This window comes from Drosophila ananassae, chromosome 2R, assembly GCF_017639315.1.
Source record: "Drosophila ananassae strain 14024-0371.13 chromosome 2R, ASM1763931v2, whole genome shotgun sequence".
Classification (NCBI taxonomy): domain Eukaryota; kingdom Metazoa; phylum Arthropoda; class Insecta; order Diptera; family Drosophilidae; genus Drosophila; species Drosophila ananassae.
Genome location: NC_057928.1, coordinates 3,585,504 through 3,603,623, shown reverse-complemented (window position 1 = coordinate 3,603,623; position 18,120 = coordinate 3,585,504). Strand labels below are relative to the sequence as shown.

The following is an 18,120-nucleotide window of genomic DNA, read 5'->3' as shown; positions in this document are numbered from 1 at the left end:
GGCGTTCGCCACTATACCTTCTATTCATCGACTTCCAAAAAGCGTTTGACTCAATAGACAGGGCGGCGATATGGCGTGCACTTGCAAGGAAAGGAGTGCCAATCAACATCGTAAACATAGTAAGAGCTATGTATGATGATGCGGACCTGGCAGTACTGCACAACGGAAAAATCAGTGCACCTATGTTAAAGTAACAAACATTCAAAAAATCTTTTCACAATCCAATTCAAACACAAGGTTTGCAGCAAATATAGGCCAATAATAATTATTTGAGTGTTTGCTTAAAACTGCCTAAAATCATGGAGAAAATCAAGTAGTGTCTGATTGGTTATACCGATATTGAATGTCAGAAAAAAAATCGAGTGTCTCATACCAAGACATGTCTCATTCCCATGCACTCTCCCCTACATAATAAAATAAATCCTAACAATATCAAATAAAGCAAAAGCTAACTTCGGGCGAAACCGAAATGAATAAACCCTTACCATTAGGTGGACCGTCAGCCAACGGTTACTAGAGGGAGGATAACACTTCGCGTGCCGTAACTGTATACACCGCTGGTAGTGCGACTATATTCTCCAGTATATACTCGCCCCCCTCAGGGCGGCTGGTAACCGGGACCTGTTACCTGTTAATTTCATGTCTCTGCCGAAGATGCTAGCGAATTGTAGTCTGGCGCGGAGCAAAATACTCCTTTCCTCAAATTACCCAAATTCAAGGTTGAAGCATATGCCGAGGGATGCATGTCCGGGTGGTGCACGTTAATTTGCGAACTGTGGGGGATCGACGGACTCCCCAGTTTCAATCAGGCTTATCATAACATACGAGCTGTGTCGTGATGGACGTACCCCTTTCCGCCTACTAGTGGTACCAAATATGAATACAAGTAACAAAAATATCAAAAAGAGTGAAAAACGGAACTCCCTAATAAATTCCGGAAATGGGATGATCCGTCGATCTCCAAGGCACATAGAGGCCAAGGATATTCTGGAATGGCGAAGTTCCCCACAGAGTGCTAGACTGGGCAAGATCCCCAGCAAACCGAGAGCCTGGGTATGACTGACAGAGAAGCCGGCGAATACAACTACAATCCTGGCCATGCTAAAGATGTGCAACCCCACACTCCCCACGGTGGACTCGATGGTCGCCAAGGTAGAGGAAGCAGTGGGGTTACGGCGCCAGGATCCTGGAGGGTAATCGTGTTAAGTACGGTTTCAAGCATGTAACAGTCAGGATGCATCGACCTGGAGATATACGTCCAAGAACCAGACTTGGAGGAACCGACCGAAGAGGTGCGCCCTGAAGGAATGTCGGATGTAGAAGAGGACATTCTGGAAGGGTACACCTCGGAGGAGAGTGACTTGGCCCCAGTTCTTGGAGCAGTCCAAGCGCTCTTGGAGCAGGATGAAAAGTCACTTCTAGGCTGCTAAAGGATGTCTCTGAGACTCCTGCAAATCAATCTCCACCACAGTAAGGAAGCGGCCGTTGCCCTCCTGTTCCACATCGCTGAGAGTGGAGCTAACGTGGCTCTCATCCACGGATCCATGGAGACGGGATTCTTGGTTTGGGGACGTCGGATTTCAGGCTTTGTACATTCGATGTAGCAGGTAAAAAGCGAAAATGCATTCTCAAAAAAAAAAAAACCTTGTTATCTTCTTGCTACCAAATTTTAGCCACAAAGACCACTAAGCCGCAGCTATAGAAACAGACAACAGAAACAGACTATCCTAGACAAACACTCCTTTTCAGACCACCTCGTTGAGATAGCGGTGAATTTGGAAAAATTCACTAAGCTAGCAGTACCCAATACTAGAAAGGCAAGCTGGGAGCTCTATAAAAAGATAGTAGATAGATCCTTAGGCGAATGTCCCAAGACCTGTCCCAAATAAAGAATAAGTATCCAAATAAAGAATAAGCATATTAAAAATACCACCTTGGTGGACCCCGACGCTAGCGCTTTTTAAGAAAAATGCACGGGGGGCCTTAAACTTCGCCTATAGTACTAACACAAAGGCATGTGAGACCTACAGAGCTGAACTTAGGCGGTATAACAAGGAATTGCGAAAGGCAAAGAGGGTTGCCTGGGCCAGTTTCTGCACAAACATCCAGGAGACATCAGGCCTCTCGCATAATAAAGATCCTCTCAAATACATTCCTCAATGTAGGCTATATAAAAACTCCGGATAGGCAGTTGACTACGTGAAGTCTACGTTGCAGGGATACTAGGGCGTAATCGAATACCTCAAAGTAATAGGCATCTTAAGTGGACGATAAATAGTCTAAGGCAATGGATCAAGAAGATTTTCAGAACAGTATTTACTACTCGCATTTATTTATTTGTTTGCCAGTTAATTTATTCTTAGATGGATCCTATACAATCTAACTTACATACTTCTTAAAGCATGTTTTTCTAAACCCCACTTATGTCGGAGGTTAGGTGGTAACGAATCAAAGTAAGATAATGCTCGATCTTATTCAAAAGTCCAGCATGGTATACGCCTTGGGCATTATAAAATGTAAATGGCTGGAAAATTTTAATTTGTTATCAAAAAAGACGCCTAGATGAACCACCTCCTTTTTTAGTTGCAAGTTGTAGTTGCCGATAGGCAGTACAAATATCAAGCGCCTGCTTATGTGGCGAATAAATTGACATTTTAACACATTAAGAGGAAGATTGAGGATGCACCAAGAGGAGACTTGGCGCAAATCCTCCTGCAGCAGATATACATATATCTTTAATGGAGCCAATGGCCTTATAGACTTTGAGGTCGTCCGCGTACATCAGGAAGTTGGAATGAAGAAAGCAAAAGGAGATGTCGTTTACAAATTTTAGCATAGGAGCGGTCCCAAAGAGCCACCTTACGGAAGACCAGATGAGGCACTGAAGGGACTAGAACTGGCATCTCTAATAGGAACGTGGGATGGTCGGTCTGTCAAATAAGATTTAAACCAACTTAACAAGTATGTATGAACGCCCAATCTCACTGCGTGGCAAACTTTATCATAGGCTTTAGAGAAGTTCATATAAATAGCATCAACCTGACATCGGCGATTAAAGGCTTCAAGACAGTGCTTAGAGAAAACTACTAAGTTAGTTGTGGTGGATCGCCAGGCAAGAATCCATGCTGGTTGCGTGATATAAGGTTACAGATCAATACAGGTCAATCGATAGTTCAACAGATTGGACGGTAGTTTGTGACGTCAGACCTACTGCTACCTTTATAAATGGGCGTGATCAAGGTACTTTTCTATCGAAAAGAAAATTAACCCGATGATAGTGATAAGGAGAATAGAAGTTGCAGAGGTGGTGATAAGGACTTCTGAATAAAGAAAGTGGAGATACCATGCAAGTCAGGGATATGCGACTCGTTCAAATGACCAGGGGCTTCGAGACTTATGATGGAAAGTACCAAGCCGTACCACAAGGACCAAATAAAGAATGAGTAGCAGCAGATCAAAAAAGCGACCTTGGTATTAAAACAGACGAGGCATGTGAGACCCACAGAGCTGAACTTAGGCGGTATAACAAGGAATTGCGAAAGGCAAAGAGGGTTGCCTGGGCCAGTTTCTCTAATATGTCCAAGCTTCCAACCTCAAGAAAAGGCAAATCTGCTCATCCCAAGAGTCCTTCGGCTCCAGGTTTGAGGTAAAATATTTAGCAAAAAGTTTTGAGATGCCTTTATCAAAGTTCACTGCCAAACCTCCATAACACATGGAAGAAAGTATGTCAGAGGATGATTTTTTAATATTCACAAACCGCCCAAAACGCTTTAGGTTTGGATCTGAGGCTAGGTTCGACATCGGAAATATATTGGTTATACAGAAATTTATTGAGGAATTCAAATTTACGCTTGAATTGCCAGTATATCTCACCGGCTCTTATATACGATTATATACGATCTTCGTAGCCTAACAGAGGCATTATTGTCAATAATATTGAACAGAGTCATTAAAATCTTAGTATAACACTCATCAATCGAGCCATCCGAAAAAAGAGAAACCCAATCAAAACATGCAATAGCGCCATTAATAAGTGAAAGGTTAGACCCATTCAAGGGATAATAAGAAATAGGTGAAGTGGAAAGCAAATAACTATAAATTCAATATGTATCAACAATGGCTTATGGTGCATATCACACGGACTTAATGGTACATGGCATAATTCTTTACTACTTACGACATTATTTAAAACAAGAAAGGAAAGTTAACATCGGGCGGAGCCGAAGTTGATATACCCTTGCAGTTCAGTCGCAGTCCGCTAGGTGGCGCCACCCATCTTATTTTATTAAATTTGGCAGTCGCAAAAAACTTGGTACCCATTCATAAGGATCGGTCGACTATATCCTAGCTGTCCTATAACGGAATGATCGGATTTGGCAAAACTTTGTTATTTTTTAAGCTTGAAGATTGGGGTTTTATTGAAATTTTATATCACTATTTATACCCTTGAAGCTGGTATTACCATTGTGGTAAAACGTGTGCAACGCAGGAGACATCTCCTATCCCATAAAGTATATATTCTTATTTAGGATCACCTCCTCAGTCGATTGAAGGACTTGCATGTTTGACTGTCCGATAACTGTCCGTTTTTATGTTCAGCTTTAAACCAGTTTTTCATTTGCATGCCGTATATAAGTTGAAACGACCCTGATCGGTCAATTAAATCCAATAGCTGCAATATAATTCTATGATCGGAAATGCCGATGAATATAATATGTCGAATTATTATAATATTTATGTCGAATGCCGACATAAAATTTTTTTATATAAAAAAATTATTGAAAACAGTCCATTTTTTCTCCGAGTAAACCCACCTAACCCCACCCCCCCTAACAACCCCTTAAGGCTCAGCCATCGGAAATCCTTCAGGATCCGTCTGCCTTTAGAAATAAACCCAATATATAAATTTATATTAATATTATAGTTTTGTTGTATTATTATTTTGGTCAAAAGTGTGCAACGCAGTGAAGGAGACATCTCCGACCCTACAAAGTATATACAGTCAGCGCCACAAAAAAAGCCGCACTTTGAAGGATTACGAATTTTTACCTTTCAGGTCCTGTGGTTTCATTATATGATTGTGGATTCGCCCGATTTTTTTTTTGACAAGTTAACTGATGGTATGTTAATAAAAGTGCATACCAATTTTTATTTTAAATTTGTTTTTAATATTAAAAAAATGTTGTTTTTTGGGTTGACCCTAGTTTTAACGACTTATCACTATTATGGCAAACTTAAGGAAAAAAATCATAAAAGTTATAATAATGAAAAAATTCAACGAAAACTATTTTTTTTCAATTGAACACTTTGTTAACTATAAAAAAAAAAATTTAAATCTAGGCAATTTAACAATAGACATATTTTTTAATTTAGCTTAATACTTAGTAATTCCACCTTTGGTCCTAATTACAGCTTTTACCCTCTCGATCATAAAATCGTAAATAGAACACAAATATTCCTTCGTTATATCGTGTATTCCAACTTTTTCTATAATTTGATTTAGCTCTTCCATAGTTTTGGGCTTTTGCTTTCTTATTTTGGCACCCATATAGACCCAAAAATTCCGGATTGGATTAAGGTCTGGGCTGTTTCCTGGCCAATCTAAGGACTTCATGCCCAATTTCTCCATCAAATTTGTTATCTTTAGATAGAAAAATGTTAAATTTAACTGAATAAGCTGTTTTGATAACAATCGGACACTGAATAACTCAGAGATCGCGCTCGATAGCAGAATGCAGAATCAGAATCGATGCAGAATCATCCTGAAAAATGGGTTTTTCATCTTCTTCACTTATGGACTCAATGCTAGGCACAACTCCACTTAAAATTATTTCTTTGTATTTTTCTGCATTGACCATACCCTGAACCATTAAAATTGATTCAGTTTTATATTTGGATATGCATCCCCCTACCATAACATACGGTGAATGCTTTACTGTAGCTATGCAGCAATTTGCAGAATAACGTTCCCAACGTTTACGGCGCACCTTGAGGATTCCATCAGATCCAATGAGATTAAATTTGGACTCATCTGAAAATAGTACTCTTGACCAATCAGAAGCAGTCCAATTTTCCTTGTCCTTGACCCAGTTTAGACCATTTTTTTTCATTCGCGGATTCAAAAGTGGCTGTTTTGCAGGTGATACTGCAAGCATTCCCGTAGAGTTAAGTCGACGTTGAACAGTTCGCTCCGAAATATCTTTTGAAAACTGTTCATGTACCTCAGATCTTATCTGCACTGCAGTTTTGAAACGATCCTGCAGGCTCGTTCTCATAATAAAGCGATCTTCACGTGGCGTGGTGCATTTTTTTTCACCTGTTCCTTTTTTCCTTTTTACTTCAGCTATGTAACGATATTTTTTTAAAAATCGACGCACTGAGCTTTCATTGAAATGTGTTTCAGCCGCTATTTGCCGATTTGACACATTTTGTTCAGCCAATAAAATAATTTTTTCTTTATCGCGATCAGTGAACAGCTTTTGCTTCGGCATGATTTTATAGGTGTCTTTACAAAAAAAATTCTACCAAAAGCAACTTAAGCAACAGCGCTCTTCAAATGACAAAATTATGTCGAAAATAGTCAAGGGAAACCCCCCTAAAAAAATAAGGCCCAGAGAATAAAATTTAGGAGAACCCCAGCATAGTGACTGCCCAATTTCAAATTTTTTTTAAGTGCGGCTTTTTTTGTGGCGCTGACTGTATATTCTTGATCAGAATCACCTACTGCATGTCCGTATATCAGTCTGTCGTTTTCTACGCAAACTAGTCTCTCAGTTTTACAGCTATCGAGTTGAAACTTTGCACACGTCCTTCTTTTCCTTGCAGGTAGTACATAAGTCGGAACGGCCGAGAACAGTCGACCACAACATATAACATTTCCACAAATGTTATATTTGGCCAAAATATCTTATGTACAAAATTTCATAAGGATAGGCCGACTATATCCTATAGCTGTCGTAGAACTAGCGGAATTGTCATAGCTTTGTTGTTTTTTAAGTTAGAAATATGGGCTTGGTACAGATTCCATTTTGGGCAAAATAATCTTATTTGCCAAATTTCATAGGGAACGGCCAACTATATCCAATAGACTCCATATAACTGAACGTTATATGAAAGGTGTTTAAGTTGACAAATTCAAACTTTATCGCATGGAATTTGGCTCAGAATAAAGAAATTACATATTTTCCTATTCAAGTGCATGCAAAGAAGTAAACTATTACTTTTTACTCTCCAACCAAGGATAATGGTAAATTGTCGCGGCATCTCTTTTATTTCTATAGTTTGCCTATGTTCCCTTCTTCAGAAAACAACAAAGCACTTGCCAATAGCTATGGTAGATCAGGAGAAAAATTAAACGAAACACAAACAAATTCTTGTCCCTTTTCAAGTGCACGGCAGTGTACATATAAGTTTAATATTAAGGAAAACTAAGTTTGGGCGGAGCTAAAGTTTATATACCCATGCAGTTTTTTTTTTTTTATTTTTAAACTTTGCTTTTATTTCTTGAATCTTCTCTTTGGGAGACTAAGAAGAGGTGTATGAAATTTTATATTTTTAACTTAACGAACAGTCATGTTGACTGATACAGAGTTAGACGGCCCCAAATATCGATTGCTGGGTTGGAAGAGCGTTGGGTCGCAGGCGGGATTTTCTAGAAACCCGAGCGAGGAGATTTGGGTGCGAAGACAGTTTTTTCTTGTAGGACTCTTTTTGCTTCTGAATTTCGTCTTTCACTGCGAGGATGCCCAGATCCCGGTGGATGTTTTCGATGCGAACATACCAAGGTGCCCCAGGGATAGTTCTCAAGATTATTGATTGTGCGTGTTCATCTTTATTTATCAATACCTGTTTCAGTTTGTATATATGCGTGTTATGAGAAGCTAAAAAACTTCGTGTTTCTTCCACACGTAAACTTCACCGTGTTTTTTTCTTTTCTCTCTGCCTAGCGATGGCCGACGCGTTGCCTTCTTTTGGCCGTTACTAACCTATTGATAAGGTTATATATATGTGCTTATTCTAACAATTTAAATTTAAATAAAAAATTCCATTACGGCGGCAACATTCCCTCCCCCGTAGTTGACCCCGGTTCGTGGTCAGTTAGCATCCTCCAAGCCGACGTCCAAAACCGCTATCTTCGTTGCTGGTCTTTCCAGTAACTCCGTGCTGGGTCTTTTTAGTAACTGGTCAAATTTGCCCGTCTTTGGCCATTATTGTGTCGGTCTCTCGTCCTTTTAACCACAGGTTCCTGGGGAGGAGCTCATCCACGATGACTACGAGGCTCCCAATGGTTATTGGAGGTACCTTCTCAAACCATTTGGTGCGCCTGGTTAATACGGGCGCATACTCTTTCATACTCAATCCATCTACGCTGAAGATTCATCCCTCTTTTTGGCAGTGGATCCATTCGCTGACCCCAACAGTAGGTGGTTCGGGGTCAGAGCGGCGTCATCCTCATTGTCCAGACTTACGAACGTGAGCGGTCGCGAGTTGATGATAAATTGTGCCTCCATCAATGCGTTTCTCAGGCCCTCGTCGTTGAAGGAGTAATGTGGGCAAATGTTCTTCAAAATTACTTTTGTTGTACGAACGAGTCTTTCCCATGCTCCACCCATGTGTGGTGCTCCTGGTGGGTTGAATCGCCAGTTTATGCTATCAAACTTAATGATGATCTTATCGTGCTCGATCTTTTTCAGCTCCTCTCGCACGGCTTTTTCCGTGGCTCTGAAGTTCATACCATTGTCAGAAAATATTTCCTTTGGTGTCCCTCGAAGCGCCATTAAATTCGAGAGGCACATGATGTATGAACTAGTGTCAAGACTATAGGCAATCTCGAAATGCACAGCGCGCAACGTGAGGCAGGTGAACAGAGCTACCCATCTCTTCTCCTTGAGCCTGCAGACGTTCACCAATAACGGGCCAAAACAATCGACGCCTGTGTAGGTAAACTGTCTCTGGAAGCTTCCTATTCTCGCTCTCGGAATCGGTGCCATCTGGGGTGGTCGGGGAACTGCACTGTCAAACTTGCATCGTTGACATGTACTCCGCACAGATTTGAACAACACTCGGAGGCGGCTGATGTAAAACGAAGCCTTGATGTCGTTCATTGCCGTCTCGTGAGCGAGATGATGGTACTTCTCGTGAAAGCTTCTCACTATTAGGTTAGTTATCCGGCATCCTGGAGCTAGTATAATTGCGACCTCAGCTATGTCAATTGAGTTCAATCTGCCTCTAGTCCGCAGTACTCCATCGTTGTCTAGATATGCATTCAATCCGGCCAATCTGTTTCCTTTGTGCAGCGCCGCTCCCACGGATAGCGCTTTTAACTCTTCGGCGAAGGCGATGGCTTGAATGTGCTTAAAAAGTAAATCTTCGCCTTGCTCACATGGGCCATCGACGTGGCTGCTGGCATGTCTTGCTCGGCCAATTTCGCTCGTAACCGATCGACGAACAGGAGTATTAGCACCACTGCTCTATACAACCGCCCATTGAACGTAACTGCTGGTCTCGCACGCGTTTTCATCACATGCTTCCATATTTCTGAAGTATCGATGATGCTCTCCTGCTTTGTCGATGTTGGGCAATGGCTGGATTCAGCTTTTAGGCAGCCAGGACCCGTTATCAACGTCTTTCGCAGGGTTTGGTCGGTGATCTTTGTAGCTCTGTCTGCTACCTAGAGTTTCGAGGGGACCCACCGCCATTGCTCGACCTTCCTTGTTTTCAGGATTTTGGCGACTCTGTGCATCACGTACTGATGAAAGTTACGGGGATCCATCGTTTGCCACTGCAGTACTGTTTTTGAATCCGACCAGTATGTGTGGCGTTGTCGATTCGCAGGTTGCAAGTGCTCATCACCCTGAGTAGGTAGACATTCAGCGCACATCCGTGTGTCTTCCCGGCTGCATCACATACTAGAAGGTTTCCTTCTTGGATAGCTTTACCGCGTATCCTTTGTCTAAAAGATTCCTGACTTGGGAGTCAATCATTTCGTACATATCAGGTTCCTGAGAGACCTTTTTCTTTATGCAGGTAAGGCGCTACAGAGCGATACCGTGGCTCTCTGGCAGTTTGTCGATGCCACCACGCCACCGAAAACAGACTTCGTATTTTCCTGACTTCTCTTGGCAGGTGGTCTCTAATATTTTGACTGCTAACTTATCTTCGACTGAATATAGCTTACATGGTACGAGCTTCTCAAGGCTGTAATGGTCCTTGATGTCGTCATGAAGCTCCTGCCAATCGCAGTCGCAGTGATGCATGACAATAGATCGTTGTGGGTTCGCCGATCCGTGCATGCTCCACCCTAACATATACTTCGAAGCTATCGGTTATTCCATTTCCCTTCTCAGATCCTGCGAGGTACTGCTAGCTTCCAATTATTCAACTCGAGCAATGTCGGCTACGCAGAATAGGACTGTAGCGGTAAGTCTCTTAAATGCTGGAATCTGTTACATAGTTCTGTCATATAGACTGTTTGGCCATGCTAGGTTCTATTAGCGGGGTTCATCTGCATTAAAAGTTGATATTTTTCTTCTATGAATAAATACTCAAAATGGTGCACCCTTCCGCAAACGTCACACTGAACCCATTTCTCTGATGCTGTCTCGTTCTGGTTCTCGCACATTTGGCACACTTCTATGTCCATGCTCCACTCTAACCTGCGTGCGTGCCCTGACGCGTCTGCATGTATACGTGTACTGCTTCGTTCGATCTGTGGGCTTACACTACCTAGCTTTTCTTTCTAGGGCTACGACGCCTTTAGCTCTGCCTTTATCCGCAAGAGTCCTTTCTTTCCCTTGCTTCTCGACCTTGCTGGTAGCTGCTAGCTTTGATCTGCAGGTAACGAAGTTTTTTAGAAATGTTGTTGGCGGGAGGATGTGGCTCCCACGTTTCCTTGCGGACACCAATTTATATCAAAACTTCGTGTTTAGCCACTCGTGCTACTAAGAGCAATGATGGTCAACGCAATTATACGGTCTACATAATTCAATTCTTTTGAAATTTTACAAAACGGATTAATTGGCCAAAAGAAAGATTGGCCTCAAATAAATCCAAGGTAATTTGCGATCGTTCAGTCCAATTTTTTTTTCGTTCAGATCGTTTTTTCGATCCCTATAAAACTTCGTTCGGATAAAAAGACTTTCTAGGAACACCATAACTATGGCAATCACATTAATCCAAGAGATTCGATGAGAGAATATTTTACGTAGAAACAGACAAATGGACATGCCTATATTGACTCAGAAGGTGATCCTCATCAAGAATATATGTACTTTATATGGTCTGGGGCAAGCCGGGTGATAAATGTTTGTTTCCATGGTGGGATCACCTGTAAGGGTTTTGGAGTCGCAGTTACTAGTTCTGAAACATCTGCTACGGGGGGCTCGAACGGTTGATAGGCCTCTTGGGTGACCTTTAATGGGGTTTGAACCTTTAGGTTTACCTTTACCTTTAAGGTACAGCTCTTGGGGTGCCCAGTGATATGAGCGGCTACATAGTTGTCGGCTGAGCAGAGTGAAAATTCTTCGTCACAAGCACATCCCTAACAGCGGATTTCTTACGCTTTGCAGACTATCGTAGATGCTCTAGAGAATAGAGCAGATGAAGGCTACTAAACTACGAATTAAGCGCACAGGTCATTGATTTTGCAAAAACCGCTAATCAACTCTTGACTATTGAAATTTCACTCTTAGTCTATCTCATGCACATCGTCATCGTCATGCACTATGACCACTGATATACGAGCTTTTTTCAGTCGATTCGGAAATATTTATACGCCTATAGAGGTCACGCCATATGGGTTTCTACCCAAGTACCAAGTATGGGAGGCACGGAATTAGAGGTGCTCCAAAAGGTTCGAATAGCTAAGATAAAAAGACAAGCTTCACCATATAAACCTGACCATTTCATACGCTGCGTTTAAGTCATCAAGCTGATTTGGATAAGCGTCTACATCTTGTGAGGTAAATGGTCTTTTTGTTCTCCTAAAGGCAAAGGGAACAACAGAGGAACAACTCCGGAACCTTCCGTAAAGAAAATTCACTATAGGAGCATTTTATGTTAAGTTATAGCAATGAATATTAAATAGAAAAACATATTAAAATAACGCGAACCAAACATATTACGAACAACAATCTAATTAATAAAATCGACAAATTATTTTAGCACAATCCACATTTTATATTTGAAATTATATTTGAACGAGTTGATAAAAAAAACAAGAAAGGAAAGCTAACTTCGGGCGGAGCCGAAGTTTATATACCCTTGCAGTTGAGTCGCAGTCCGCTAGGTGGCGCCACGCATCTTATATTATTAGATATATAGCGGATCGTATATAGTCGGCCGATCCTTATGAAATTTGGCATATCGAATTATTTTGCCAAAAGAGGAATCCATTGAAACTCCCATGCTTCTAACTTGAAAAACAACGAAGTTATAGTATTTCCGATCAATCAGTTATATGACAGCTATAGGATATAGTTGGCCGATCCTTATGAAATTCGACAAATCAGATTGTTTTTCCCAAAATAGAATCTGTACCAAAGGCCATATTTCTAACTTAAAAACTTAAAAAACTAACTTAAAAAACAAAAAAACCAAAGTTATGCCAATTTCGATCGTTCTATGACAGCTATAGGATATAGTGGGCCGATCCTTATGAAATTTTGTACACAAGATATTTTGGTCAAATATAACATGTGTGTCTCAACCCTCCAACTTAAAAAACACCAAAGTTATGGCATTTCTGATCAATCAGTTATAAGGCAGCTATAGGATATAGTCGACCGATCCCGGCCGTTCCGACTTATATACTGCCTGCAAAGGAAAGAAGGGTGTGTGCAAAGTTTCAACTCGATAGCTTTAAAACTGAGAGACTAGTTTGCGTAGAAACAGACAGACGGACAGACGGACCGACGGACAGATGGACATGCTCATATCAACTCAGGAGGTGATCCTGATCAAGAATATATATACTTTATAGGGTCGGAGATGTCTCCTTCACTGCGTTGCACACTTTTGACCAAAATTATAATACCCTCTGCAAGGGTATAAAAACTCATAAAGAAAACTAACTTGTGCCGGAGCCAAAATGGATAAACCCTTGAATTTAAGTGGCAGCTTATATTATACAATATAAATCTTTTTATATTATATTATATTATACATACTTTTACTTATAATATACTTATATTTTACATCTTCCTCTCTTTATCTTAAAGCAGACGGACTTTTTTTTTGTGCGCACTGCATATTTCTATACATATAAACATGAAAAAAACCAAATTGCAATTTTCAGATCCGTATCGCTTCGCGTGTGCAGTGATATATTTGGAGGTAAAAAATTAATTTGATTAATTTTCCTTCCAAAAATAGCCCTGCTATACTTCTTCATCTATTACGGTGTTGCTTCTATTCTCGCTCAATAGAGATTCTTATCTCTATTCTTTGCATTTTACTAACTCGCACTAACTGCTCTATTTAATCTCCCCCTTTCGTTTCCAGTGGTTCAAGGTTCATAAATAAGAAAAACAAATAATATTAATAAATGAATTATTGAATTTTTTATAATCTTTTATAATGGATCTTTCGGATGCTATTTCACGTAGGTCTGGTCTCCACTTTTGCTGTGACGGGCAGACAAAAATCGGATTCAAGGAGTTGATTAGTGGGTTTCGTAAAATCAATGACCAACTCTGTGCACTCGATGCACAGTTTAGTAGTTTTCAACTACAAAATGAGTCCCCAATGCGTAAGAAATCCTCTTTTAGTGATGTGCTTGGGTCGAATAATCTTCAGCCTGATCAGTCGACAACTATGCAGCCGCTTATATCTCTGGTCACCCCAAGGGCCGGACCTGAGAAAAATTCGGCTTCCGAATGTCTCGGAATTAATGAGCAATTGTCCGATATTTCCTGTGGCATCGCTTCAAGTGATCCCAGACCCAATAATTCAAACCCAACAGGGTCACCAAACAGGGTAATCAACTGTCCGGACCCCCGGTACGTACTGATGCCTCAGTATTAGTTACGGCGGCACCAAAACCCTTGCAGGTGATCCCACCATCGAAACACATTTTTGTTTCCCGGCTTGCCAAAAGCCAAAGCAAAAGCCGACAACATAAAGGTGGTGGAAATTAAAAAATTTAAATATTCATACACCAGGCACACGCCATCTTTTAAAATACGCGTGCGCTTGCAGATGTTGAAGACGATTTGTTCCGAAAGCTTTTGGCCAGAGAATATTTTCGTCCAAGAATATCAGAATATCAATAACTAAACCTGTGGGTGTAAAACTCCTACATGTTACGGCCACTGACCTACCTTCTACATCATCTTCCTCAGTTTCAAAAAACTAATGTCTTCACTAACTCTTACCTATCAGAATACTATAGAATACTGTATTCTGATAGTTCTTCTTTGCATCTCACATTATTGTGAGAAATTTGGTTAAAGCCGGAGATCTTAAGCTCCGAAGTTTTTCCTAGTAAGTACACCACTTTTAGATGTGATGGAACTCTGCGAAGGGGAGGAGGAGTGTTAATTTCTGTAGACTCCAAACTCGCTTCTGAAGAGGTACAATCACAAGAGTTTGGTGACATTGAATTTATTTGCATTAAAATCACTTTGTCCGATCAACCTTTGTATGTTACCTGTTCTTACATACCACCTTCGTCCGAGCCGCCAACATACAGGCAACATTTGTCTGCTATTCGTTTGGTTTTCGATCGTCTGTCTGATGGTGACCAGCTGATAGCTCTGGAGGACTTTATTATCCCAGAACTTATGTGGTCAAATGTTGAAAATTCACCGTCTTTACAGCTTAACTCCCACCACGACTTCCCTGCGGGCATGTTCGACATGTCACTCGGGCAAATTAACCACGTTAGAAATTCTTTAGGTCGGCTGTTGGACTTATGTTTCGTTTCTGATCTTGATGGAATTACTCTTTCCAGAACTTTGCCCCTTTTTAACCCTGAGGATCCATATCATCCCACTCTTAAGGTTTCAATCGAAAACAATTCCTTAATTGACCTTAAGTCTACACTTAAACCATATAAAGTTCGTTTCTTCCGTAAGGCTGACTTTATGAAATTAAATAAGTTAATCTCGGAATTTGATTGGTCTGATTTACTGGCATGTGAGGATATAAACATCGCATTACAAAAATTTTATTACACTTTAAACATATTTTTTGACGCTTGCGTACTCATACTATAAACTTAAGAAATAGTATGAGTAGATTTTTAAATAAACATAGATTATCTGGCTGTACAGTTAGTTATTCAAGATACATAGTAGCTCGGTCCAATTTCACCGTGCATAACGCAGAATGTTATAGGAGTTATATTCGCCGCAGCCGGATTCAGTTTACTCAGGATCCGCAGCAGTTTTATAACTTTGTAGCGCAAACATGTATCTTTTCGCCACTGCATACGTTTGAGAACTCTTATGCGAACACTGATCAAGCAATGGCCGATCTCTTTGCACAGTTTTTTTAAACTACGTATTCACGTAGCAGCAGTTCAGCTCAGCCTTACACTTATAATATCCAATCAACCAACCTTACATTTTGCCCATCTTTCGATCAAGGTGGTGTGTTATCGGATCTTCTTAAGGTCAAGCCCGCGTATTCGCCAGGCCCTGATGGAGTACCAGGCTGTGTTCTGAAGAACTGCGCCGAGGTTCTGTGCAAACCGCTCGTTAAACTCTTTAATCTCTCGCTGGAAACTTCGATTCCCTGTTGGGCCAAGCAGCCACCAAAAAATGCATGTAAAATAATTATAATATGCTTAGCTGCAGCTGTTGTTATCAGCATGTATTCGTCTCTGTTTTGTCTCCCAGTTTCGCATGCGCTTTATTGTTATTTGTAGCGTATGCGCTTTGGGGAGCTTTGGTTGAGCTTCTGCGCAAGCTCTTGGTTTAGCGTTTTGTTGTGAGTTGGAGTTGATTGGAGCCGCATAGATTAGGGTTAAATTGAGCCCAGAATAAATATATTGAAACCTAGATTTCAAACGCGTGTATTTATTCGGCTGCTATTAAAAACTATTAATAGCATAGCATTCCCCTTATGTGGAAGGAATCTTTCATTATTCCGCTGCATAAAAAAGGGAAAAATCCAACGGTGCAAATTATAGAGGCATCTCTAAATTGTCAGCAATTCCAAAGCTTTTTGAAAAACTTGTCACTCTACAATTGTACCACAACACCTACATATGTAGTTCATTAATAACTCCGTGCCAGCATGGCTTCATGAAGCGCCGCTCGACCACTACCAACTTATTGGAGCTAACTTTTTATACCCTTGTAGAGGGTATTATAATTTTGGTCAGAAGTGTGCAACGCAGTGAAGGAGACATCTCCGACCCTATAAAGTATATAAATTGTTGATCAGGATCACCTCCTGAGTCGATATGAGCATATCCGTCTGTCCGTCTGTAGGTGTCCTATTAGATTTGAGACTTAAATTTACCGACCATATATCTACCATGGTTAATAAAGCTATGGGTGTGCTTGGTTTTATTAAAAGATGGTCAAAAGAATTTAATGTTCCGTGCACAACTAAAACGTTAAATACATCATTGGTTTGTCCGATTCTTGAGTATGGACCGTGTGCCTGGAGTCCTCAATACGGAGTACACCAAGATCACATAGAATCTGTACAAAAAAACTTCCTTACTCTTAGGGGACTTAATTGGGATGCAATTCTTTACCTCCCCTCTTATCATAGTAGACTCTTACTAATATTTAACAAACTTACCATAATTAACAAACCGTAAAACGATGCTAGGTGTAATGTTTCTATGTTATCTTATTTACGGAAACGTAGACAGCCAGCATTTACTAACAGCGTAATTTACTACTAAGCGTAAATTTTAACGTTCCTAGTAGAAAGACTAGAAACTTTCGTCCTCTACTCCTCAGCCATTGTAGTTCGATGTTATCCGGTGAAAATACATTGAGATACACACGTTGAAAGGGAGGGGCGTCCGGTCGGACGTAAAAGTGAGTTAAAACTTTAAACACGTTTGTCTCAAAACTACTTTTTTGAAGTCGGTGACCACTCTTACTCGAAAACTAGTGACCCAATTGTCTTGAAATTTAGCAAACTTTTTTTTTTACAGCTGAAAAACTACCGCTTATTTCAACGAAAAACGATCGTTCAAATGGCGATAGGTTGCCATTTTGTCGAATATTTTTTTTATTATCCATCGATTTTGTACTAAATAGGAAAACTTTGACCTTTGACCTTGTGAAAGGTCAATAAATGTAAATCCGTTTCATTTTTTGATTTCTGACGATCCAGATTTCCATAGTATTGGTCACCGCAACCCGTGTTTTTCAGACGGACCTCACTTCGACAGGGCATAACTTTGAAACTGCTCAATATTTTCATTTTTTTTTTTTTCAAATTTAACTTAAAGTGATCTACTGTCACATTATAAAGCGATATTAAAAACAAAAAAATCCATAGGTTTACCAGAAAAATATTCGGGGAAAACGTCTATTTTTTGGCGCGCCAACTGCGCATTCCCCCTTAATTAGAAAATTGATTTGACTGTGTAATTCTCATAAGGAGCAACTATGTATGTATATATATAATAAAATATGGTGCTACCTATCTGCAAGGTATATTAATTTCGGCTCGGTCCAAGGTTAGCTTTCCTTTCTTGTTTTTTTTTTAATCTTTTCACTTACCAGAAACTGATTTTCCTCGATTAGAGGGGTCGTGATATGTATCAATGCCGCAAATCATGACTTTTTTAAATGGTATTTTGATTGTCCACAAAGATCCTCCCATTTTACAATTCATTTGTAAAAGAATTTTTTGTACAATAGAGCGATTTTTCGATTCATTTAATAGAGTTTTTGCGTTGATAATCTGAAAGTCAGAAAATTAATAGGGTCACTGCAAAATAAAAACACATACATATTAAGAATAAAAAATATTTCGCTACTCCGCAGTGCTGCAATTTCAGCAACCACAGCGTCATCCACTGCAACTAAAAATACCTCGACATCAACGATTACAGCGAGTACAAAACAATAACTTCGGAATGTGCCAAAACTGCCCCGGCCATACAGACTGGATTGGATCGCTACATCCAATTTAAGCGCAAGCTCA

General features: G+C 40.3%; 1 protein-coding gene across 4 annotated transcripts in view; it reads right to left on the bottom strand.

Annotated features, from left to right (window-relative positions):
- LOC6502733 (protein argonaute-3) overlaps positions 1-18,120 on the bottom strand; it is a 162,132-nt gene that overhangs the window by 86,284 nt on the left and 57,728 nt on the right. For all 4 annotated transcript variants that reach the window (XM_032453904.2, XM_044715132.1, XM_032453905.2 and 1 more), the window contains one exon: positions 17,694-17,877. In XM_032453904.2, coding sequence (XP_032309795.1) covers positions 17,694-17,877 — 184 coding nt within the window. The remainder of the gene's footprint in view (positions 1-17,693; positions 17,878-18,120) is intronic.